At 39.4% G+C, this 27584-nt stretch overlaps 1 protein-coding gene across 1 annotated transcript in view; it reads right to left on the bottom strand.

The window, feature by feature from the left end:
• Positions 1-27584, bottom strand: part of GRIN3A (glutamate ionotropic receptor NMDA type subunit 3A) — a 207569-nt gene that overhangs the window by 38157 nt on the left and 141828 nt on the right. The window contains exon 6 of the mRNA XM_004600274.2: positions 16517-16668. Within this exon, the coding sequence (XP_004600331.1) occupies positions 16517-16668 (152 nt within the window). The remainder of the gene's footprint in view (positions 1-16516; positions 16669-27584) is intronic.

Raw genomic sequence — 27584 nt, 5'->3', positions numbered from 1 at the left:
GAGCAGTCTGATACACTCTACTTTTATACATATGCAGATACGTCCAACTAGTCAGCATTTTCCCTACAGATATTTATTGAGCTATGAGACATAGGAGGGATGTAATAATGACCTAAAGCAGATACTTTCCCACCTATCTCTGTCCTCACTGAGATGATGACCATGAATGTAAAGAGTATCTGAGATGTTACAGATGTTGCAGTTGAGAGGTGATATCATTGGAATTTGTGGTGGTTGCAGTTGAGAGGTGACATAAGTAGAATTTGTGGTGCCAGGAAGTTTACACAATAGAACCACAATCTAATACAATCTAATAAAATGCTTAATGCTTACATAATGATTGAATTGAAGGTTTAAGGAAAAGAAGTTAAGTAGACTTTGTGGGCAGGGATGCATGTTTCAGGATGAAGGACCTTTAAGTGCAAAAGCACTGGGCAGGACGAGCATATCCAGTAGGGGAACTTGAAGCAGCCTTATAAGAAAGTGCAGATGTAGTCAGAGCATGTTCTGGTCCTTACTGCAGAAAATTCTACTGTTTTTCTACCATTTTTTTTTGAACGGTGCATCACTTATTCCATTAGCTTTTACACAAAGCATTACGGGCATTCAGGACAACCCTACCTTAGGAAAAAAAATACCTTAAGCATTGCTGAGTGAATTGAGGTACTGGAGAGTTTTAATTAATTAAAGTGGAAGATTTTTAAAAAATGAAAGTAAGGACAAAGAGACATCGGAAATGAGATAACTGAGGAACTGTTGAGAAACTTAAAATTCTTGCTGTGAACAGATGGGGAAAGATATCCCACTACTATTTTTTCAGTGCTTTTGGCCTCTTGTCTTCATAAAGGCAGACAAGCTTAGCAAATCCTGGAGGTGGGGAGGGGGGTAGGAGTGGATATCAGCAACTTGTTTGCTATGACTGAATGATTTGAAAAAAGATTGGAACATAAACTGTGAAGAAACAAATGCAGGGGAGATGTGAGCAGTTGCCTAAGACATTTGTTCTCTGTGTGACAAGGAAAGAACAGAAGAATGGGTGAGTCAAGATTTATACTCCAGAAAGATCTGGCATTGTGAAGGGTAAACTGAGCTGTGTGGCAAGTGGAAGAGCATCTAGTAAACAGTGACAACTGAGCAGGTTTGTTGGGGAAATGGAGCATCTATTTAAGAAGGCGCTGGTGGTGAAAGGTGAGCTGGATTCATCTTTAGAGACTGCCTTAATGAAACACATAACAAAGGGGTGGCTTAAACAGAAATGGATTGCCTTCCAGCTCTGGAGACTTAGACGCCTGAAACCAAGATGCTAGCAATGTCCCTGTGTCCTCCAAAGACTGAAAAGGAACCTTCCCTTGCTTATCCAGGACTAGCTTCCACTGGCTTGATGACAATCTTTGGCATTCCTTGGCCAACAGGGCATGAACATGACCTCTGCCTTCTAAGGTATGTGTTGCTCTCCTGTGTCCATTGGTACATATGATACTGTCTTCTTATGAAGGGGCCAGTCATGTTGGATGAAGGACTCATCCTGCTTCTTAGATGTCACCTTACTATTAGTAAGATGGCGTCTGAGCTTAATGAGTCACCTGAATAATGATCTTCTTTCCAAACCAGAGAGTTTCCTAAGCTATATGGGTTGGGGCCTTGGGACTCAACATATTTTTATTGAGGGAAATAAATCAACCCATAACTACATACCTGACAACTTTTTTGTTTTGTTTTGTTTTCCTATCTGACAACTTGCTGGATACAAAGACATAGGAAGATGAAGCGGTAAGATAAGCCTCTAAATGTGACCGCACTGACTCTCCCCACTGACGAGGCCCGTGCCTGCCACATGCAGGAAGCCATCGTGTGATGACAGGTCAACCCAGTGAGGGATCAGGGCTTCCCTACAAAGCTTTGTTCTTACCCAGCCAGTCTGAGAGTTCCCCCAACTCCACAGCTGGTTAGAGAGGAAGCATCTCAACAACTCTGATACAATAAAAGGAAACGTCAGTGCAATTTCTTACATTCTTAGACTTGGTGAAAGCCGGCTGGCTTTTCCTATATTTTGTGACCCTTCCCATCAAGTCCACTAGATGGCAATATGCACCCATAGACACATATTTCAAGTAGAAATTTTCAGTGCCTGGAGGCAACTAGTTAGCACAGGGAATAATTAGGGAGGAGTCTTGTTTCATGTGATTCCCCCATAGATTTCAGTGTATGGAAATCTAATGAGTAATGGAAGGAAGACAGTCTCTCAAATAGTTCTAATCAATTTGCGGACTGCTCATTGTTTTTAGTTGTGTTGCAAATAATGTTTTATAAATCATCAGGATTCATTGAATTTATTTAACCAGGGAAAAAAGCTAGACCTCTTAACAATATGTGGTTTTGAGTATAATTGGTGCCCAAGCATATCTGGTGTGTAAAAGAGGAGAGCTTTGGAGCTGGGGTGATGACTCAAAGGGTTGGAGCACATACTTTGCATGTGGGAGCCCCAGGTTTAAGCCCTAGCATCACATGATCCTCACCCAAGCCCCCATGCCCAGCACCACCAGGAGCAACCCCTGAGTACCAACATGGGAGGAGCTCATGAACATTGCTGGTTGTGACTCTAATTGGAAAAACAAAAGAAACAAGATCATTTTTCTATGAGGTCTGTTTACTAAGTCATTAACAAGGATTAGGGTGCGCTTGCTGGAATCACCTGTCCTTGTGGCAGAATTCAAACTGCTGCCATTCATAGCAAGCAGAGAGGGAGCCCTTGACTTGGAGAAGACATGGTGGTGAGGCTGGACAACTGCAGATGTCTAGCCTCTGAAATGCAATTGACTACATGAAAGAAAACAGTTTCTATTTGTTAAAAAAGTCTGTTCTAAACACTGCTTAAGGTTAAGTACCTGCTCATGTTTTCCCACTTAAACCTAGAAGCTGAGCTGGAAGAAAGGAAAGACACCATATGTATAAGGTGGTTCATTTAGCACACCACAAAGCAGAAAATGTTAGAATAGTTATTTCGAATGCTTTCCAAAAGAGTCTTCGGTTATAATATGTAAACAAAAAATAAATCACTTAATAGTTCATGTTGGAATTGTAAGATGCTTGGAATTATCAGGTGCTTTTGCTCTTTTGGAGACGGGTCTGAAAGGCAGAACACAAACGTGGAGGTTCTTGTACGTACATATTAAGTATCAAATATTTTTTTTTTCTTTTATGTGCCCGACTGATTTCAGGGAAGGAACATCGAATGGGTAAGCATGGTGCTTTCTATGAACATTAGATGCACTTCACTACTTAAAGTATACAATCATTATCTCTGGAGGTGCCCAAGATTGAGAATAGTCACGGCAATTCAGAGACAGGAATGGAGACAGGAATCTGACCCCAGGAAGTCCCCTTCTGGAGCAGAAATTTTTTTTAGCTCCAGATGGCCCCTCCATAGGGAGGTGAGAAAAGATACCAATGTTCCTGTGGAGAATCAGTGATGGGGGGAACACAGAAGCTCTTTAGGGTCTATAATTTAGTAGTGGGTCAAGTTGTGCCTACATAGTAGGGTTCGGTAAAGCAGTATCATCGTTTTGAACTCCCTTTGGAGAGAACAACTAAAGGGAAATGGAGACTGCTTGGGGACAAAGGGCCAAGCTCAAATGAGGGAAAAGGCAAAGTGGGCAGAAAACAGGATTCTGAAATCCAGAAAGCTAGCACTGATGTGTAGTCACTGAGGCAAGGGTCCTGTGATAGCTTATCTCTGTTTGTCCCCCCACTGCCCCCAAGATATAATCCCCTTAGACAAGCCCACAACAGAAATGTTTGTCCTGTACACTGAGCTGTCCATAGTGAGAGGGTTATCCTGTTAGATGAAGACAGGCACATGATCAAAGGATATCACTTTCCTCCTACTAATGGTGCTTGAATCAAAGCAATAACTATTGAACATAAAAGATAGCCAGGGCTCTCAGTCTACAAGGCTGTTAGCCTCCTAACCCCACACTTTTTTTTTCTCTTATTTCTGTCTTGGTTCTTAGTTCTCTGTGTTTCTGCTTTGACTCTGTTCACTGTAACTGGTCCCTGGCAGAGTCTGGTATACAAGAGTCTGCTTGCACTGTAAGAGCGGGGTCTTAGTGCAGTGCTTAACCTGATGAATAAACAATACATAATATGACTATTATTTATAAGCAACACACCATAATATTAACTGTATAATCATCATCCCGTTGATCATCGAATCTCTCGAGTGGTCTTAGTAATGTCTCCATTTATCCTAGCCCTGAGATTTTAGAAGCTTCTCTTTACTCGTCCTTCCCAACGATGCCGCATTGGAAGCTCTCTCAGAGTCAGGAGAATGAGACCCAGCTTTTTACTGGTTTTGGCATATTAATACACCATGGGGACCTTGCGAGGCTCTCCCATGTGGGCAGGAAACTCCCAGTAGTTTGCCAGGTTCTCACAGAGGGTGAAGTAGGCTATAAGATGCTTCCAGGAGCTTGCTTTTAAGTCTCTGGATGCTGGCCATGGATGGGATTACACGGTGCTGGGAGCAGTCCCTGGGTGTGACCGTCTAGCTACTGGGAAATGGGAAATCTGGGCGGAGGAAGCCAGTGAGCAGGCTTGGAAGTCTCAGCCCCAACACACCTGGGTTCCTCTGAAGGTACCTTTATGTGTGAGGCTCATCTGAACGTGTGGAGAAGGGCCTTGAGCATGGCTGTGGGTAGGTTCTGGAGGTCTTCGACTGCCAGGAGCTCTGCTTGGGGTGGGGAGGGAAGCTGGAGCCCATCCCCTCCAAGGGGCCCTGGGGAAGACAGCCAGGCACGCAGGCAAGAGATTCTCTGCGTCGTTCTATATATAATTTATATGCAATATAAATTATATTTGTATAATTATAATTAATTGTATATTAATCATACTATCTTGATTAATATAATAATAATAATAATACAATTTTGTGCCCCAGTATTTTGGTCATGGCCGTGGAGAGTTATTTCACCTACTGCAGGAGAGAATCAGGCTCCTCTAGAAAGCCTTCTCTGATACTGGCTTGGTCTTGACTGAGTGGATCATGGCTTGAAGCATCACTGTTCTATTTTATATCTTCTACTGCTTCCATTGTGACAGGAAGCATTGTAGAGAGGGGCTGTTTGCAATCCCGTCTCTCCTTTGCCTGTGAGCTCTGTATTCACCTGTGCCTCGGCTGATGGATGAATGTTCCAGTAGGAGAATCAAAGAAGGTAGGGAGACCTTTCTTCAATTGGCCTCCTTTTCTTTAAATATAATTCTACTCCACTTCATAAAAAAGGACACAGGTACTACTCTGTGCTTCTTTGGGTCTCCAGAAAGTGCTATCTGGATAGGTTCCATCTGACCTTATGCTTGGCTTAAATATTAAACATAATTACTTAGGCTATTCCAAGGGAAGCACTCGGCTGTCAAGGTAGCTCCCGACATATAAGGGTTTTCAATTTAAAATAATCCACAGTCATTAACTCTCCTTGACTCACCATAACTTTCATCAAGTTGAATAGCAGACAGTGACATTTTAAATTGAAAAAGGAAGGGGTAAAGATGAGAGAGGGGTAGGAAGCTGTTGAGATGTGACCTAGTTGTCAAGAGCAAAAACAGGACTGCATTAAAACTCACCTTCTCCTGCCCTGTACCATTCCCTTAGGATTCTTAGATAAACTGGACAGAAAAATTGACCAACACTGAATGTGACTTATGTGATCTCTTTGACTTCCAGTGGATAATTGGCCAACCCTTTCCACTCCTTCCCCAGTTTTTAGGAGAAAGAAGGGATCAGCCAGGAGTCCCTTTTATCAAACAGGAGACAATAGGTTTTCATACTAGATGCACATTTTCATGGTCTGGGGCTATGGTTAGTGTCAGAAAGCCCAGAGTGGAGGCAAGCTAGTTCACCGTCTTTATATTTTCTCAGAATCCAGGAGCTTTGGCTAGTTAGGTAAGGATACTTCCCATGTTTCCTAATGTGGGTGTTATCACTCTTCTGTAGGGAGTGCTGGAAAAATCTAGGGGGCATACTAGTAGCCTTATATGTAATTGAGAGGAAGCTTCAAGAAGACATATTTCATAGGGGTGCTGAGTGATTTTTTTTTTTAAAGGAGCAGTAGGACAGGTAAGTTTGGACTTTTACATAAAATTGCTGAAAATCCATGTTCTCTAAAGCAGCTGCTCCCTCTTTAGTCACAAATAACAGGTTGAAATTCATTTAGTTGGTCACTCTGATGGTGACTTACTGACCTACTATGTGTCAAGGACATTTAGGTACATTATCTTGGTTCTTTAAACCAAGCTGGAAATATAAAATCACATTTCCATTTTGCAGAGGAGGAACTGCAGAGAGGCTAAGCAAATTGTGACACTATCTTTTGGATGTGGCTGTTTGACACTGTGGTCATTTTTACAGTCTTACCTATCTGTAGAATGCTCCTTAAAACAAGCAGTTTAAATTTCAACCTTTGAAAAATCATTCCCCGAGCTTAGCAGACATCTTCACTCCATCCTTGCACTGTGACCCCATTACTTACTGGATGAATTTCAGCACTGAGATATGCCACGGATCGGAAAGGAGTAAAGTGAGAGTAAACATCATGTTGGGGTGGGCAGTCAGGAAGAGGGTGAGCCACAGTTGGGGGAAGTTCAGGGATGGGTGAGGGTTGAGTTGAGGATCATGTCTGGGATGGGATAAGGCAATGCATGCTATTGTGCTGTTATTGTGACAGTAAGAAAACCCAAAACACTGAACTAAAAAGTTTAAGAATTCATTTTTATGAATTGCTTATTTCTGTTCCCTACTTCGTTTGACCAAGGGCTATGAATTGCTTCACTGCCACAACTTCATTTTTTTAAAAGTTAAAACAGGCTTTGTTTGCAAGTTTTGAAGATGGAGGGAGGGGGGACAGAGAGAGAGAGAGAAGAGAGGGGGGGAAGGAGAGAAAGAGAGTAGAGAGAGGGGGGAAGCAAAAGAACATGGGCTTCTCCAGAGTAGAGAGGATCCCCAGTCCACATGCCACTGTAAAGTATGAAAGGACACAGCTCAAGAGAGGAGACGCAATCAACACAGGTGCTTGGGTACCACATGCTCTCAGCAGCAACTCCCAGGCAGCCCATGGGCTTGAAACAGCATATGCACCCACATCCTACATCTGTACATGCTTCTCTCAGGACTCAGTTATATGATATCCACAGCCCAGTCAGAAGCAAAGGTCTTTATAACACCCTAGCAATATAAAATTAAACCAAGGTTCAGAGAGGTGAAGTAATTATCCAGACACTGCCTTCTCAGAGTGACAGTAAGGTCAGGGTGCTCTGGCCCCAAAGAATCAGGGTGTTTCAGTGACCCCACTTTATTGTTCTTTCCTTCTTGACCAGCACAAAGCATGACCTCTTTTTCTGTTGGGGCAGAAATTGGATACAGTGTCATATGGTCAGTCTATAGGCACTTTGCTTTAGCCCAATTGACATGGGGTTACATGTTGGATATTCTTCTGCCCTTTCAGGTCTACTGTTTCTCCATCCATTTTTGTGGCCCAGCGGGGGCCTCTATGGACTAATTTGTAAGGCTTCCTTGATGGGGGAAGTGGAGGGAGATGGATGGATGGAAAAAGACCGAGGCCAATTATTTACTCCCTGCTTTTTCTCAGCCACTGTGGTTAGGCTATATCCTTAACCAAAGGTACAGCTCATGGCAGAACATCCTGTCCTCTACTCCTCTTCATTTCAAAAATGATTCTTTCCATCTCCCCTCCTTGAGCCTAACTGTGATATTACTGCCTTTACTTTAACCGCCCTGGAAAACTGTACTATTTCTGCAGGTTTCTTTAGACCATATCTCTGTGAATAACTTCTTGAAAACTATCTGGCTATTTTCTGTCAACACCCCTGCTTCCTCTTCCTTTTTGATTATTCCCAATTGTCTAAGACGTGTATTATTCAGTCCATAGTTGAAAGGAGACTCTCAACAAAGAGTTATGGATTTTAATAATTCCTTCAAGTATTTTGGGAGTTTGCTAAACTGTGATTTGCTGCCTGCCTTGACTTGGTCTGCAAAGAACAGATTTCACAAAACTGTTGCTCCAGAGCTCTTAAATGCATTCAGTGACTTGGGAAAAAAAATTACCCATTTTTGCTGAGTCAAAGAAAAATGCAGGAAATTTAAAGCCTACCATACATTTTCCCCCAGTGGAATAGCTCGACAATGAGTGTACCGTGGGCACAGGCACAGTTGTTCTGGAAGGACTGGAGGGAAACATCTGAAGTCAATTTAAAATTCCTTTCTGAAAATTGCTGGAGTCTGGTCTGTGGAATTGGACCTGCAATTTCCTAGGTGACTCTGGGGAGCAGGTAATGTCCTGGAATTCAAAAAAAATGAGTTTATCCACCAGGGAGACTGCAGCTAGACTGCTCTGGGGTTGCCAAGAGATGGGAGGGAAATAGATCAAGGTTCTCCCATGGGACAGAAAAATAGCTCCTAACTGCAGGAAATAGAAGGCAGGAGCTGGGGTGGAGGATGAGCTGAAACATTTTTCTTGTCTTGTTACTAACTGCCTACATAATTCATTAGCCAAACTAAGATTTTTTTTTTAAGTGAAAGGGTATTTAGTGACTTTGCCTTTATTCAGTAGGCATAGATTTGGATTATATCTAAGGGAAAGGAAAGCTGAAAAAAAAAATCAACAACAACAGAGAAACCATCTTCCCTAAAGAGCACCTAATGGGAAAGGTGGATCATGCATCAAACCCACTTCTGTTGCTACCTGGTGTCCTGTACCCCACCCTCTTCCTGAAGCAAGGTGGGGGGTGGTGGGAAAGGATAAGGGGCATGATCTCTACACTGTCTTCTTATTTACTCTTCACCAGAGTCACTGAAAGCATGAAAAAGTTGAAGCTGAGGAGGGTTAGTGACTGGCCCCAGGCAAGTTGATGATAGAGACAAACTTCAAATATAGCTGGTCTGATTTCAAGCCAGCTGTTTTCTCTCCACTAACACAGCCCAACAGTGGCTCCATTTGAAACAAAAGGGATGGTAAGCAGAGTTTTAATAGAAACATTTCTTCTTCTAACTAACTACCTTTTTCTGGAAGAGATTAAGGGAAAAAGTCCAAATGAGTGTTAAGTAACAGAAAATCCAGAAAACAGATTCTCTGGCTTTCACAGAGGAAACCAGGGTCAACTGAAGAACTGAACACTGGAAAAATATGCCACTCAGTGCACAAGATTACTAAAATGTACACAGAAGTATATACCAATCCATTTTTCCGTTATTGTAGAGGCCAGAAAATCCCACAGTGCACACCAACATGCCTGAAAATATACAGCTCCATGTATATTTATAACACATCCTGAGACTGGTCTGGTCTTTGCATTTCTATACTCCTGCAAGTGTTATTAGAACTCTCTTTTACTTCCATCTCCGAGTGAATGATTCTCCTCTGACATCTCCTGCACTTTTTTTCCCACTCCGCACCTTTTCCAAATCCAGTTGATTTGGGAAGTGTGCCCAGGGTTGTCTTACATCCCTGGACATAATCCAGATATCAAATTCTAATCCAACTGCTTCTAGCTGAATAAATCCAGAGTCTTTCCCTGAAATTAGGTGTGTTTAAACTGCCATGGAAAATACTGGGGTGTGCTTTGACTGCACAGTGTGGACAGGTTAGGGCTTTTGCTAATAGATCTTCAATGTGTGTCATCACTTTTGTCCACATTCAGTTAGTTTTGTTAAGAATTACTGAGTAATCTATGCAGCCCTAGAGCAATAATGGTGAAGCATAATAATCATTAAAAGCACAAGTGACTTTGAGGCTATCATGGTTCAGGAATATGCTTAACATTTTTAAGGCATTATCTGATTTAATCTTTACCACAATGCCATCAAGTAGATATTATTATAAACTCTCATTGGCAGGAAACTAAAGCTTAGAATACCCAAATAACAGGGCACATAGCTGGTAAGGTTCAAACCTCTAAGCGTTTATAAAGTATATTAATAAAGCTAGTAGGTTGTACTGTACAGAATGCCAAATATTCAAATCTCAGGGCAATATATAAACCAGAACCACTGTATCAAAGCTGGGAGAACTCTTGAGTATGAAAAGGACAGATACCTAACTGTGTATGCAGTTGAATATGGGCAGAATGAGAGGGGAAACAACTTTTCTATCTAGAATGGTACAGAAGAGGAAGTTGGTTGCATATTCAAAACATATTCTCCTGTATCTTCTTTCCTAAGGTAATCCTGCATTGTCACCCTACTCTAAGTGAGTATGTTTCAAGGCAAGCTACTCCATGGAAAGAGTCCCATCACCCAGTCTTAGGGAATGAATTACAATTGATCTTGGTTCATCAAGAGAAGTACATTACTTTACTGTGGATTGGCTTAAACTTCAATAAGTGACACAACTTTGATCAATGAAACGTGATAAAATCTACTGTCGGACTTCTGGGAAGGATGACTCACATCTGTAAAGACAGGAAGATATCAAAAGGTATCTATGTACCCCAGGCAATGGAGGGAAAGGCAGTGATGGTGGGGCTGCTTCACACTTTTCAAGACATAAAAGAATTTATGAAGCTCCAGCCACCTCCAAATACAGAGTGAGTTTATGAAAAGGAGACAAAAAAAAGTGTTGCATGGAATAGGATGCTCATAGAAACAGAAGAAAAAAGATGTTTTTTGGGTGCTAGTTTTTATTCTTTTCTGTAACAAAGAGAAAATTTGAAGTAAAGGGTGAAATGTAGGTGGTTTTTCCTTGGAAAACTTACCCTCTTTATCTGGAATTCGTCTTCCATTCCTTTTCTATCCTGTTATGGCCACATTGGAACTGTCATAGCTGTCTTTAGGGTCATACAGGTGAGGGGAGAAGATCTTGGCCTGAAAATAAGGGTAGGTGGGGACTACTGGCTTTGTTGTGGGTTTCTAATTAAATTCTGAATAAGGGATTACCAGCTCTGTAGAAGACCACAGAGCCTGGAAACATTTTAATCAGCAGTCCTATATAATAAGTTGGTACTGTTTTGTTTGTTTGTTTGGGGACTACATCCAGTAGTGTTCTGGGGTTATACTCAGGGTTATGCTTTGGGTGGGATTCCTCTCCTATGCAATTCTAGGAGTGGAATCTGGGTCTGCTGTGTGCAATGCAAAAACCCTATTTCCTGCATAATCTTTCCAGTCCTAAACTGGTGTTTCTGTGGACACGAGAAAGGCTGGGGTTTCTCTATGCTCAGATATTTACTACCTTCTTAAAAAAATTTAAACAGGAAAAAGCTTCTCTGCCAGCCAGCTATTTTCTGCTCCTTTACTATTGCTATTTCCATTATTTACTGCATACTATGCCAGGTTTACTGCATATTATGCCTTTTCCAAAAATGATTCTTAGCTCAGAACAAAAATTGGGGAAGGAGTTTAGCAAACTCACTCAACGAGGAGGGAACACAGATTGTTTTGTTTTGGGTCCACACCTGGTAGTGTTTGGAGCTTATTCATGGCTCTGTGCTCAGGTTACTATGGGGGGGTGGAGATCAAACGTGGATCAGCCACCGAGTAAGGCAAGAGCCTTTCTACAATATCATCTCCCTGGTCCACAAAGAGGGAAAAGGTTAAGAGTAGTTAAGTCAGTTAGCTGTTAACATAAATGGCCCGTGTGCAAGTCCAAAAATGTGTGATCTTCAAATTTATTGCGCCTTGAGCTATAAATGTATAGATTTATGATTGTACCTGGGTTTGTCTCTAAAAGAATCTTCCCCTCTGGATGTCATGTGGAATTAGGTTCTGCATCTGTAGAGCATAACACTCTTAGGGGCTTGCCCTGGCCTGTGAGTGGGTCTTTTCCATGACACCTGGGCTCCAGAAATGAAACTGTCAAGAGGTGTACATGCTGTAGGGGAGGTCAAGTCATTCAGTGTTACTGGTTTCGGGGACATGGCTGGAAGGCTCCTTTTGCATGACCAAATATCTTATTGTTAGCTTTAAATCACTTGGCTTGAATCACATTTTTTTTCCATTTTGGATTAAGTTAATCACAGTCTTAACAACTATGACAAATGTTTATAAAACAAGTCATTGTTGCTCTGCACAATTTAAGCAATTGGCTTATTTGCCTTTCTGACTGAATTAATTAAGCTGCTTGGTGTAAATCCCATAAAGTATATATATATATATATATATATATATACATATATATATTTATGAAAAGTCATGCAAATCTCTCCAACTAAAGATAAAAATGCCTGCCATATGGTGTTGTAGCAGAACCCGTTAGTTCAAGTCTCTAGTAAAACTTCTGTCATATAGAAGCAGAACTGAATTGTTCCCAATTTCCTCTTTGCTCAATGATCTTCTCAATGAGGCCTTCTACAACAGTAGATGTCAATGTTCTCCTACTTTTCACCTGGTAAGAATTGTTAACATGATCTAATTTACTTAGGTAATATATCTATTGTATTGTCTCTTTCTGTTACAATGCAAACACATTGAAGATAGAGATCTGTCTTTTTTTTTTTTTGGTTGTTGTTCTGTTATAGATTAAAAATATTTGGAAGAGTGTCTGTCATCACAGTAAGTGTTTTATCAATACTGCTAGACAGACAAGTCCCTTCTTCCAGATGGTGTACACCCGTGAAGCAGGGTGGCTGTATCATTCAGAAGTAGAGGAAATGAATCACATATTTAGTTCCTTCCAAAAGGCTTTCATTGAATCACCTCTAATACCATTCCTTTAGCTTTTATGATGCATAAATACAGGATTTAGTCAGAGATGAGAAATATTTTTCATCTCACAAATAGTATCACTTCAGCTATTTAGTGCCCTTCAAAATTTATTTAAAAATTTCGGACTCACAACAAAATTTCTTTTATTTTTCTGATAAAAAACCAACAAAATTTCCAGGGCCTGAAAGATAAAAAGGCGAATTTTCTTACCTTTTGAGTCTGGTGCCAATTTGATCCCAGAACTGCATAGTCCCTTGAGCATGGCTGAGAATAAGTCTAAAAAACTGCTGGGTGAAGCTTCATATCCCTTCATCCCCCCAACACTAAAAGAAAACCTCTTCAACTCATGTGACATTCTTTCAGGTAGGGCTGTTAGGATACTAGAGGTAAATTTAGTTGCCAATGACATTGACTGGCTTGCCATAGTTTTTAGTTGTGATTATTCACTTTTTTTGATAGGTTTTTGTTTTTTCTTTAAATCTCTTCATTAGGTAAAGAAAACACTTTGATTTTTTCTTTTTAGTGTTTTTTTTTTTTTGCCACTTCCAGTGGAGCTCAGGGATACTTCTTGCAGAACATGGGGGGCCAGGAATCAAACCAGGGCTTCTTGCTTGCAAAGCCTGCACTACAGACCACTGAGCTGTGTCTCTAGCGTAGAGCATCACTGTCCCTGCCCCTCCAAGTCTGATCCTGGTGATACTAGAGTTCAAACCACAGAGTTCAAACTCTGAACTGTTTGATTTATACAGCTGGACTGATTCTCACTAGGAGCACTGCCTAGAATCTTTCTCTCCCATCACTGTCCCAAACAAAAAATTCCCTTAGTTCTGTTTTTTAGCCAAGGAAAACCTATCAATCCTTGTCATCATCTACCTATATGAATGTCCAAGAGGTGCTGGAAGAAATTATCAAAACTGGGTGACTTGATTCCATAGAATTCTTTTCTTTCACATTTTCCCTGGAGATTTTCAGGCAGAATCTTTTTGATGCTTCTATTTTGTCTCTAATAGTTGCTGCCCATCCTTTATCAGCTTTCACCTGTTAATTTTCTGCCACTGTCACATGGCCTCCTCCCTTACTCACACATGGCCTTGTAAGGACACCAAACATTGCATTTAGATTCCACCTTTATCCATTATCTCCTCATCGGGACTACCTGCTCAAAGACTCTATTTCCAAATTAGGTCACATTTTGAAATTCTAGGCAGACAGGAACTTTGGGAGTCTGGTGTTCCACCCAGGATACTCTCAACATGGCTTTTGCTTTATGTTCCTACCTTTTGCTTCCCAATTTCTCATATATATTGTTCACACTCTGATTCATTTATTTTTTAATTGCTTATGACTGCTTACTATGTCCAGGCATTGGAGCACCATGGTAAACAAAGACTTGTGACACTCCCAGAAGTCTATTATATATAGTTTAACACCTAGCTTCCTGAAATGTGGGACATGACCCAAATGAGGAACTAGTAACCAAATGTGGGGGTTTTAAAAAATTATAAACATTAAAAAAATAAATTTCTTGATGCTATATCATCAGTAAATGTTTGATTTGGGGAAAGGGGGTTTGAACCAGACCCAGTGGTGCTCTAGCACTCCTCTTGATTCTGTGCTCTGTGCTCTTCCTGTACTTCTGGCTGTACTTGGGGGTGGAGATGATATTGTATTGGAAACGCAATTCGGGCCAGTCAAGTGCAAGGCAAACACTGAATCCCTGCGCTAACTCTCTGTCCCAAATCTTTGACTCTTATACCTGTTTTATATACCTATATACCTAGAATACCTAGAACAAATATTTCTCAAGTACTGGGGTCACAGTGGAAATAGCTTAAAAAGCTCTGGTCTGATGAAGGAACAATAACACATAACAATCTGATGAAACATTTTTAAAAACTGTGAAAATTGATAAATTATGAAAAAATGTTATGAAATAGTTTGAGATTTAAAATGGGATTATAAAGAGACAGAGTTCAGATTAGGTCCGGAACTACAACCAAGCTCTGAAGAAGGGAGGTTTCAGCAGGGAATTTATCATGAGTAGAAGCTAACTGAATCCATGTCAGGGGGCAAGAGGGTAAATGCTGCGGGGAAGGGCATTTGAAAAGGAAGAAACAGCAGACAAGGAAGCCACTGTCAAGCTGAAATGACCATTATTCTGGGGTTGTGATGGAGGACTGTGATAGGAGGACAGAGGCCTGAGATGATGCTGAAGTAGGCAGAGGCCTACTGCATCGCCCAGGCCACTATAGGTCATAGTTGGCATTTCACCTTGTGCCCTAATACACAGTGGGGCCATGATTGCAGCAGAGTCACTGGCCGTGCTGCAACCAAGTGGAGAAAAGGCAGGAATGGAAACAGACCAGACAGGAGACATTTGCAGTGGTTCAGATGAGGGATGATCACTTGGCCTAGACTGATGGTCACGGAGAGGGCAGTAAATGAGCATATTTCAGACGTGTTTTGTAGGAGGAAGAGATATGGTTTGTTGATGGATGCCGAAGGTGAGATGTGGGAGGCATGAAGGATCCCTGCCAGGTTTGTGCAATTACCAAGATGTGAAGCATGGCAGATTTAGGAGAGAAGATCAAGGATTCAGCTTTCTGTCAAGTTAAATGTGAGATCTGCCTGGAGGGTATTCAAATGGAGATGTCAAAGAGGAAGGTAGAAGATGGCTCCAGAGAGCTTACAAGAATCTGCCTAAAAATCTAGAAGTTGGCAAATAGAGGTCATCTGAAGCCACTGTTGTGGCTGGAGATTTTTTTTCTTAAATGTCAGGCTGACCTTATACTGGTTTGCTTGTCTCCTCTTTTAAATAGCCAAGACTGTGACTCTGCTACACCTTTAAATCTTCTATCTTAGTCATCCAATTTCCAGCTCACTCTTTAATTACATTGTAAAACAGAGCATTAAAACAAAAAAAAAAGGTAGAGCCTGCCTATTTGTGTGCCCTGGGCAAATCACTTCGTATCTCTAAGTATTAGTTTTCCATCTATAAAATAAGTGTCTTGATGAAGGAGAGATAGCTCGATGGGCTTAGTGCATGCTTGCAAACAGAATCCAAGACAAAACTGCAAAAAAAGGGAACTTGATTGTTTTCAGTTTTACAGATGCTGTGGTTCTATAATCTATCAATAACTGGTTAAAATATATCTAAGGCTAAGATATGTCTATTTTTATAAACCCATAGAAAATGATTACTGGATGATGAGAGGTTAATTCTGATTAGATCTTGAAAGCTATTTTATTTTTTTGTTTTTTGTTATTTTGGGGGTGCATACCTGGCAGTGATCAGAGCTCACTCACGGCTCTGTGCTCAAAGATCACTCCTGATGGGCTTGTGGACCATGTAGGGTGCTGGAATTGAACCTGGGTTGGCCTCATGAAAGGATAGCATGCTACTGCTGTACTATTGCTTTGACTCTTGGAGGTTACTTTTCAGTCTGCATTGTGACCAGCAATTAGTGGTTCAAGCAAATACTGCTAATGTCCATCTCCCATACTATTGCTATAATTCAGAACAGCATTTCTTCTGCATTTGTAACTAGAGCACCGAAAAGAAAAGTAGAAATTCATACATTTACTCATCAAAATAGCATCACATCTAGGACATATCTCACTACAAATTCCTAGGGGAAAGGACTTGCTTCAAGTGTAGGTAGGATAATCCAAATATTCAGGATCCAAATAGATGTTAATTGCCTGGATCATTGACCACGACACACAGATAACAAGATTTCCTCACATTCTTCAAGGTAGCAAAGTGCAATTCTATATGAAGGCTCACCATTACAGCAATTCTTTTCTTACCTCAGTGACAGCAAAACTTCTCTTGCCACAGGGAACCACCTTGTACCACTTGTCATGCAGAACATCCATAAATCCATGTGACTTGTACTGACTGATTAGCTCAGATATATTGGAAGTCAGTGGAGAGTTTGGTGGGAGACCAATGCCATATCCTAGGAGAAAATATAATCTTAGAGGATTTTTTCACTGGGGAAGATCCTAAGAGACAACCACTTAATAGTATTAATGCCCATCAGATCTGTTAAAGGGGTATGGTCAACTTTCACCATCTTTTCTTCAAAAGAGTTAAAAATACCCAGGGATCATAACCTTGGATTTGCTGCCTTTCTGAGTAGATGAGATGAATTTGGAAAGGAGTAGGCTGACTCAAGCTGGGCATAATATATCAGTGGGATTTTATATTCCAAGGCCATCTGTCCTTCTATTATGACAATTTTCTTTTTATGGCTAAATCTAGTAATGCTCTTGACTCTGCTCTCAGGAATTATCTCTGATGGTGCTCAGAAGTGGGGGCTTATGGGATGCTGGGGATTCAACGTGGGTTGACTGTTTGCGAGGCAAGTATTATCTGGACCCATCAAAATATTTCTGAGTGTCATTCTTGAAAACTTTATGAAGGCTAGGATTCCCTACTCAACTCATCTCAAAACTTTTTGTCTTATAAACAAAAGAAAATTAATCATAATATTTGATTTTTCACATACTTTTATTATCAGCATGATCTTTTTAAATAGTATAATAAAACCACATGAATATACAAAATAGTCACAGAATTAAAGCATAGACAAGAACCTGTAATAACTAATTCAATTTGTTAAAAAAAAAGTCTGGTAATACCAAGAATTGGGGACTATGTGGGTCAATAAAATCACTTACACATTGCTGAGGGCATGTATGTTGATGTAATCACTTTGGAAAAGAATTTTCCAACATTTTGTATAGTTGAATATTTGTACACTCTACCAGAAAGTTTACTCCTAAGGATAGCTCCATAACTTCATCAGGAGATATGAATGAGAGGGCACTTAGAGTCACTGTTGACACTAGCAGAAATTGAACTTAACTCAGATTCTTTGACAAGAGAATAGCTAAATTGTAAGACATTTACACAACTGGGATATTATACAATATGAAACCTAAGCTAGAACTTTATCCTCATTTATGCTTCTAGTTTGAGCAATAAAATAGATAACAAGGCATTGAGGGTATTGAGTGAAAAGGTTAGCTCTGGACTATTCCGCATGAATTTATTATGTAACTGTAACAACATTAAAAATACATTTTGGGGCCACACTCTGCAATGCTTAAAGGTACTTCAGTGGTACCTTTAAGACCATGCAGAGTTCCAGGGATTGAAATTTGGGTAAAACACCTGCTCCTTACCTTTGATCTATCTCCCCAGTCATATAGATATATGAATTAAGAATGCATATGCAGGTGGTAAAAGTATATATATCTATCATCTAGATAGAGACATGTTATTTTTTTAAATGGAACCCACTGTTGATGACACTCAGCCCAGTGGAATCTAATAACTCTTGCCCAGCCCTAGCACCATGATGGATGCTCGGGGTCTGTGGTTCTGGGGAGCCAGGTAGGGGTAGGAATCAAGCTTTGAATCCTTCACATGCCAAGCAGCATATGCTCCAGCCTCTTTCATCCAATACAAGTGCAATTTAAAAAATTAGCCAAAATTTGGGAACAATCCAAGTATACCAGGACAGATGACTGGGTAAAGAAACTGTGGTTCTTATACACCATGAAATGAAACCATGAAACATGGATGGTTCTGGAGAGTATCATGCTGAAAGAAGTTATTCAGAAGGAGAGGAACATATACCAAAGGATATATCTCTATTGGTATATAAAGAAATTTAGTAAGGAAAAAAATAAATGCCCAAGGGCACAGAATTTGAGACAGTCTTCAGTCGGACATTTAACATAGTATAGAATGAGGGGTGGGGGATGGGAAAGACAATGGGGGAGAGAAGCTGACACTCTGGTGAAGGGTGTGATGCTGAAATATTTTATGCATAAAACCCTTCATTATCTTAAACCATGGTTGCCAAAACAAAATTAAACAAAAATCAAAATTAAAAAAGAAATAGAAATAAATGAAATGATAAGCCAAAGATCCAGGACGTATTATTCAAGTAGAAGAGGCAGGGGAAAGGATGAGAGGAAAAGCACAGAGACGGATGTAATTTGTTAAGAGGTTTATTAATGAAGTTTGACTCTGTACCCTTCTTCTATGTGGGTTTACTTGCTTTCCAAACTGCTATCCTACACTATTAATCTCTTTGATGAGTCACATTTAAGAGGCTAATTAACTACAATTTGTTTTTAGGTATTGGAGATAGCAGCATCAAAAACCAGCAAACAAAAATGATGTTTTGTCCTCCAAATGATTAAGATAAATAAAAAACAGAGTTAGTTCTTTTCTCAGAGAGAAAGGCTGTCAAGAATCCAAAGAGACTTAATGGAAACAAATAGCTATAATTGTCCTATTTTGGTAATTTATTTCTATGGTGATTTTGTTTTTAACATTTGAAATTGCACACACACAAAGCCTTTTATTAAAAAAAGAAGTTTGAGATATGTATATAACCAATAAAAGAGAAGAAATAATGCAGAAAAATGTTTGAGTTTTAAAGAGCTGTATGTTTTTTTCCCCCTTGATAATTCTGTTTGTTCCTTAACAATGGTGACTCAAGGAAATGATGACAATGTCAAAAGATGATTAGAATTTTCCATTCAAAATGCTATTCTGAGTGCCCATTTTGTGACTAGTAGTTTTGGCTTGAAAAGCAAGACTGAAAATAAAATAAAAGACTTCAAGAAGACAGCCTGCTTTTTTGCTGATGTTATCGTTAAATAACATCCTTTGTAATGGGTAACTATAAGGAAGTAATCAGTTTCCTTTAGAAAGTTTTGTAATAATGAATGCGATAGACAATTTAGTTGTATAGACATTTATTCAGTAGTTATTAACATGTTGGGCACATAACTAGTCATGTGTATGATGATAACTGACTTATGGACACATTCATGTATTCATTCACTCATTCATTCACCAAATATTTACTGAGTTAATAGGTGCTTTATTAATTGGTTGGGATTTAGCTGTAAGCAAGGTAGATATAGTCATGCTGTGATAGACTGTACTCCATTTAGGGATAGCACTGTAGCACTGTTGTCCTGTTGTTCATCGATTTGCTCAAGCGGGCACTAGTAACGTCTCCATTGTGAGACTTGTTACTGTTTTTGGCATACTGAATATGCCACAGGCAGCTTGCCAGGTTCTGCTGTGCGGACGGGATGCTCTCGGTAGCTTGCTGGGCTCTTGGAAAGGGACGGCGGAATCGAACTCGGGTTGGCCTCATGCAAGGTAAACGCCCTACCCGCTATGCTATCGCTCCAGCCCACTCCATTAGGGATATGAATATTAAACATCTTCTACATGAGGAGTGTTTATAAGTTCCATGAGGTAGAAGAACTGGAACATACGAGAACATATAAAGGAAAGATTGTTGGTCCAGACAGCAAACCAGGTGTTTTGCCATTGTGGCAGTAATTTTCAACAATGATTTCAAAAATGTATATAGGGGGCTGGAGTGATAGCACAGCGGGTAGTGCGTTTGCCTTGCATGTGGCCTACCCGGGTTCTATTCCCAGCAACACATCTGGTCCTGAGTGTACAAGCCAGGAGTAACCCCTGTGCATTGCCAGGTGTGGCCCAAAAATAAAAAAAAAAGTATCTAGGTATTATTATATGCCACATACTGCTCTATAGTAAATTTTTATTACACTTTATCAATCTTGTAGATCATGAGCCTGTGTAACAGATTGTGACTTTCAGTTCAACTAAATTATTTTGGAATTATAATAAAAACAAGCTGACCCCTTCTCTGTGCCAGCTACCAACCATTCCATGTGCATCTAATCACTACATTAACTTATGAAAAGCATATATTACTTGAAGAATAAATACACTTCCCAAGATCACACAAATAGATTATTTTTTTTCTTTTTTTGGGTCACATCCAGCTCTGCACAGGGGTTACTCTTGTCTCATGCACTCAGGAATTACTCCTGGTGGTGCTTGGGGGACCATATGGGATGCTGGGGATCGAACCCGGGCTGGCCACATGCGAGGCAAATGCCCTACCCACTGTGTTATCACTCCAGCCCCACAAATAGATTATTTAAGTCTAAAATCAGTGCTCTTTTTAGCGCATCTGCTGTTAGATGAAGGAGACAAGAGAATATTTAACTATGTCCTTCTTTTCAATATAGATTCTACTGCTACAGTGTATTGATTAATAAAATTCACCTCTCTCTCATCCCCCAAATTAAGCAAAAAACCACAGTCACCTAAATTGATGAGTTGTTTTCTAGCAAACACAAATATTTGTTATTCAAGTGAAGACTTATTTCGAAACTTTTAAATAACTTGTTTAGGTATAGTATAAGTACATCCATGCCTGGCATAAAATTACATATATGTACATATACAGTAATAAACAAGAGTGCTTTCTAACCATATTATTTCTCCTAAAAATTTTACTAAAACCAATAATTCCAAACTAGATTAGAATGATAATGTCAGAAATTTTTTTCACTTGATAAGCATGATTGCATGCTTATTCAACTCTCCCACAAACATATGTTGAATATATATTCTGTACCAGATGCTCTGGAGGTCACCAAGTTCAATTAGACAATAAAGCCCATACTTAATTCCATGGTGACATGGGGAAGGGCAGATATTTATAGATAACTATACAGCTTACTAAAAATGTCTTAGGACTTTTCTTGGAAAAATAAACAGGTGAGCTGTAAACTCAGAAAAGACAAAATATGAAATAACGAGGGTGCACTAAGTGACACTAATAATGGTTCATGGGATCCAGAGGAATGAGTGATTATCACCAGATGAAAGGGTGACAGAGGCATTTTTTTTTTTTTTTGGAGTGGCAAGTGCTCAACCTCGTTAAAAGCTGGGCCTTTTTATTTTTTTAAAAAACTTTTTATTAAATCACCATGTGGAAAGTTACAAAGTTCTCAGGTTTATGTCTCAGTTATACAATATTGAAACACCCATCCCTTCACCAGTGCCCATATTCCACCACCCAAAACCCCAGTATACCCCCCGCCCCCACCCCCGACCCCCTACTGTATAACTAATGAATTTCACTTCATTTTCTCTTTACCTTGATTTCGTTCCATATTTCAACACAAAATTCACTATAGTTGTTGGAGTTTCCACCCAAGAGAGACAGCCCTACTACCAAGGAAGCATTTGATAATTAGTTTTCCATTGCTGGGAATGAAGAGATATGTAGCCCCACTGCTCCAAGTACATAATTCTTTTTTTTTTCCTTTTTCCTTTCCCCTTTTTTTTTCCCCCCCTTATCCACCTTCCTGCACCGACAGAGGCATTTTAGATGGGTTCTTTACAATGGTACTTTTGGTGGATAAGACAAACTGCATGATAAGAAAGTTTAGAAAGATTAAATTAATAATTAATAAACTTGATGATTCCTAGAATAGAATGTTTGCACTACAACAAAAATATTCAAATAACTCTTAGGAAGAAAGCAATGCTGAAGATGCAGGGACATTTGTAAAACATGCCATGTCACATAGGAAATAATAAATATTAAATTATTCCACTCTATCATGTCAATGTTAATTTAACTTTAATTAAAAAACAGTCTATTTTTTAAAAAACAAGTTACAATATGGACACTCATCTAAAAACTAGAAATTTTCCACTCAGGATGGGAGAGGCGGGCTGAAAGAAGACTATAGATTGAACACAATAGCCACCCAGTATATCCATTAAAACCATAACACCCAAAAAAGAGAGAGAACAATAAGGAATTCCCTGTCACAGGGGTTGGGGGAGAGACAGCATGGGGGGGGACCATGTTGTATAACTGTAACACAGACATGAAACTCTGAAAGTGCATCCTCATGGTGACTCATTAATTAAAAAAATAAAAAAATAAAAAAAATGATATGCAATGTAAAGAATGTAAAAACAAAAACCTAGAAATTGAAATTCCATATGACCCAGCAACACTCATCCTGGAAATATACCTTAATGGTTCAAAAGCACAACGCAGAAAAGCTATCTGCAGTCCTATGTTCATTGCAGCACTATTCACAATAGTCAGAATCTAGAAGCAACACAAATGACCAAGAACAGGGGAGTGCATAAAGAAACTATGGTACATCTACACAATGGAACACTACACAACTGTCAAGAAAAATGAAGTCATGAAATTTGCTTATACATTGGTGGATATGGAGAGTATCATGCTGAAAGAAATCAGTCAGAGGGAGTGGGACAAACCAAATGACTGCACTAATTTTTGGGATATAAAAAAATCCCCACAATATGTGAATTATACTCAAAGACAGTAGCAAGAAGGGCCAGGAGGACTGGTTCTTGGTAGAAAGCTTGCCACCGAGGTGGGGGTGGGGTGGGGGGGAAGGCAGTTAGGACAGAGAAGGGACCACTACGACAATGATAGTTGGAAATGATCACTCTGGACAAAAACTGAATGCTGAAAAGAGATATAATGATATGCACGATACCTTTTCAGTAACAATATTGCAAACCACAGTGTCAAAAGGAAAATCAGAGAGAGAGAGAGAGAGAGAGAGAGAGAGAGAGGCGTTTTCCATAGAGGCAGAGACAAAAAGTGCGGTGGCAGGCAGGAGAAAAACTGGGAACATTTGTGATAGGAAATGTGCACTGAGGATGGGCATTGGAACATTGTATGATATTGTATGAATTCAATCATGAATAACTTCGTAACTGTATATCTCAGGTGATTCAATAAAAAAAATACAAGTATTGTTGACAGTAAAAAAAAAAACCCGGTTATTATCCCTTTAAATTTCCTGTTTCAAAACATTGAGTATTAACATTTTAATTATTTTTGGTGTTAATAATTATTACTAGTAAAATAAAACAAAGTATACTTATGAAACAAGGATATAAGTAGGGGGACATTGCATTGCAATCAGGAGAGAAATTTTTCAGGAGAAACAAAACTCTATTATTTCAGAAATATAAAATAATAAAATCCTGAAGATTTCATTTCCGTCTTTCTCTTTATCAGTAGCTTTTCAAATCTGATTGTGTTCATTGGTCAAAGAATTCTTATTTTTGAATTGCTGACTCAACTTATCAGCCTGAGTTGCTTTCATTATCATTAGAGATGTGGCTTTGCAATAAAGACGAGGTTGACTCTTTGTGGTTGATGGATGAAGCCAAATGGAATTCCTCAACCCTAAAGATGAAGGCATCAGGCACCCTGGAAATTGGATACAGCTTAATAGCCCAAGAGAACAATTTTCGGAATAGTATCCTCATCTTTCTCCATGGATAAATCAGCATTACTCAGCTAAGAGAGGTGGAAATACATTTTGGCTAGCAAATGTATAGCTAGAAATTCATAGACTAAAAGGAATCTTTGTGAAATGTGGTTGTAAAGTAGTTATTTTGAAAATAAGATCTCAAAGCTAGGGTTAAAAAACTTCAGGAATAAAGATTCATTCAGTTTCTCAGTATGTCCTTGGAATACCATATTTAGCTACTCCAGGTCAATGGTTGAGGACGCTGCAGAAATCCCTATAAAAGGGAGACTTTAAAGATGGTTTCCCTTATTCCTAATATATCAAAGTGGAGGGAGAAGTAAGTAGGAGGAACTGAGTTATATAAAGGCTATTTACCCTGGGATAATTTTATAGTGATATGCATTAATTAAGGATATTAAAAAAACAATTTATTAAAGTATCTACCGTGTGTCATACATGCTTATACTTTTTTACATGTACCATTTTATTTAATTTCATAAGAACACGATCAAAGAGGTACTATTCATAAACCTGTTATCCAGATGAAGAATTTTAAGAACACATGAACCATTAACTTGTCCAGCACAGTATAGTTAGAAACAACTCTTTTATTTATTTATTTTTCTGGTCTGGGCGCAGGCTCACATGTACACAGGTCTTACTCCAGGCTCTGCACTCAGGGATATAAAAAAATATCCCTGGTGATATTTGGGGACCAAATGGAGTGCCAGGTGTCAGGTCGGCTGCATGCAAGGCAAGTGTCCTACCTTCTCTACTATTTCTCCAGACCCAACAACTGCTCTAATGCAAGCACTCAGATTCCAGAATTAATTGTCTAAGCACTGTATTAAATAATTACTGGAAGTAAGAACAAATTCAAAAACAAGCAAAGGTCTTCAAGAGAAATATCACAAATCATTACTGTACAGTTTCATTTTTTTTTCTTTTGACCTTTGTTGTCAGCTAACTCCAATGCATAAATTTAGAACATGTATTCATTTATCTCAATACTTTCTTTTTTTTTCCAGAGCACACAATAGATTTTTTTTGTGCCCCTGGTGTATGGTATTCAATATGAACAAAGACTTTCCACATGTTCTTGAATAGATAATAGTTTAGATTTGGCATTCTGAATACTCATGAAATGGCTTCAAATTCAGCATGGGATACTATCTCTCATTGGCTTATTTTGATCCTTTAATCCTAAATAAATGAAGGGTGGCAAAGTTGGAAGTAGGTGGTAATCACAATGAGTTGGTGCATATCAGTAAATTGAGAATATATGTACATTCAGCATGATGGGATCAATGGACTGTTTTCTCTCCTGTTCAACTTCCTGAAGTCATGCAAGCACTTGGGAAATTATATACAGACTCTTAGTTAACAACTACATTAGAAAGTGATTTAGGCGTTTATTTCAAATTTAACTTAGTGAGTTGAACAATAGACATCATTTATTACATAGTTATCATGGGCCTAGCATTGTATTACATAGTGCAAAGGAACATTGACAGTACATAAAACGTTTCTGAAAACTACTAAATAAGTATTAGTCACAAACTGCACTGATTATATTTTTTATTCTTACAGCCTGATTAATAAACATTTACAATTTCAATTTCAGGAAATCTAAGTGCATGGTTAAAGGAAAGCATGTAATATTTTAGATAAATCTGGTTAAGATAAGTGTATTTTTAAAGTTTGTGAGATTAACTTTTTCTTTAAAAAGTTACAGTAATTGGGGCTGGAGCGATAGCATAGCGGGTAGGGCATTTGCCTTGCACGCGGCAGACCCTGGTTCGATTCCCAGCATCCCATCTGGTCTCCCGAGCACCGGCAGGAGCAATTCCTGAGTGCATGAGCCAGCAGTAACCCCTGTGTTTTTGGTGTGATCCAAAAGCAAAAAAAGAAAAAAAATTACAGTAATTAAGACCATTCTTATTGTTGTTTGCAACATATCTATCTTCCCTTTGAATTTCATGAATTTCTAATTTTAGGTTATAAACTTGTTAGTAGGAGTTTTAATTAATTAAGTTTCTTTTTTGTTTTTTGATTCACACCATAAGATGCTCAGGGGTTACTCCTGGTTCTGCACTCAGGTATTATTTCTGTCAATAATTGGTGAACCATAGCGGATGCTGGGGATTGAACCTGGGCCTACCATGTGCGAGGCAAATGTACTACCTGCTGTACTGTTGCTCCGACCCCTGCATTAAGTTTTCTTATTTTTCAAATAAACCAACAGGATTGGAGCATTAATACCAAAGGTATGGCTTTTGCCTTGCACATGGCTGACCTGGGTCTGAACCCTGCCAAGAGTGATACCTGAGTGCAGAGCCAGGAGAAAGATATGAGCACAGCTGGGTGTGGCCCCCCAAAACAAAAACAAAAAAATAAAAATCAAATAAACCAACAATCATGGGAATATCCTCCTTATCCCATCTGCAGTGTTTCTGCTCCCTTGCAGAAAGAGCTCTTCCATGTGCCATTTTGGGTTTGTCCCCTTTTGAAAACAATGTTAAGTGTCTAGAGAATGGGAACCGCAAGGCACTAAGTCTCAGGGGCACAGATGGAAATGTAAACAGGAAACCAGTGGGAAGTTAATTGTGTGGCATCTGGCACTGGGGTCTAGCAAAGGCAAACAAGGCCTCTCCCCACTGCTGTTTGACAAGATAGGGTTACCCCCTGAAGACAGAGGTGCCCCTCAGTCTTCCTGCTGCAAGTGATTCATTGTTGGTAGCTGCAAATGGGTGAAGAAACCCTAGTCACTCAATGCATCTAGGGCAGAAAAAAAGAGTTACATCCCCTCAAGATTCCCAGATGCCACAAAAATAGGAATTTTTCCATTGCTGCAGCAAAATAAGGCAATAAAATGGATTCCCCTTCCCCCCAGTTTTCTAGCTTTTTCTTTGTGTGTGTGTGTGTGTGTGTGTGTGTGTGTGTGTGCCTTTGTTATCTCTGACTGTGGATGGAATAGAAGATCCTGGTCACTAAGTTTCTCTCTTCCTAAGTAAGCCCTGGTTCAGGTGGAGGTCACTTTGCCTACAAGAGATTCATTTCTCCTAGGAAAAGATTTGAATAGCGTCAGCTGTTAAATTCTCATTCATCAACAAAACAAAAACGGAGGTAAAAAATTTGCTGATGTGCTGAGGGGAGACAGAGACCAACAGCAGCGGCTTGGAAATTGGAATCAGAATAGTCATAACACACTAGTTAACGAACATACAGGAAAGCTGAGTTTTTTGGAAATAGGACTTGGGCACCCCGCTGGGATTGTTTCCAGCCAAAGTGTTTTCTGACAAGTGTGCATGGCTGTCTGGAGATCCAACATGCACTGTCAGAGAAGCGGAGCTGGGAATTGGGTGATGTGAAATATGCTGCTTCAAACTCTCCGTTCTATATATCAACCGTGGTCCAGCATGAGAGGTATCACTGACAAAGCAGTTCTTTGATTCTCAAGTTTGATTGATTGGTTGATCAAATTGGAAGTAAAAATTTGCTGCCAGTAGGGAGAAAGGCAAACTTGAGGTCCTAAACAAGATTTATTTAGGACCCTTAAGATTACTAAGGTTTATATATATATATATATGTACATATATACATATATATATTTCCTACTTATTTTTCAACTAATGGAAAAATTAGTCACTCAAAACCCATGAGATTTGAATTTTAATTCCTGTATTTTCATCCA

This window comes from Sorex araneus, chromosome 1 (genome assembly GCF_027595985.1).
Source record: "Sorex araneus isolate mSorAra2 chromosome 1, mSorAra2.pri, whole genome shotgun sequence".
NCBI classification, from domain to species: Eukaryota; Metazoa; Chordata; class Mammalia; order Eulipotyphla; family Soricidae; genus Sorex; species Sorex araneus.
Note: the sequence above shows the minus strand (reverse complement) of the source record. Positions and strands in the feature narration are given on the sequence as shown.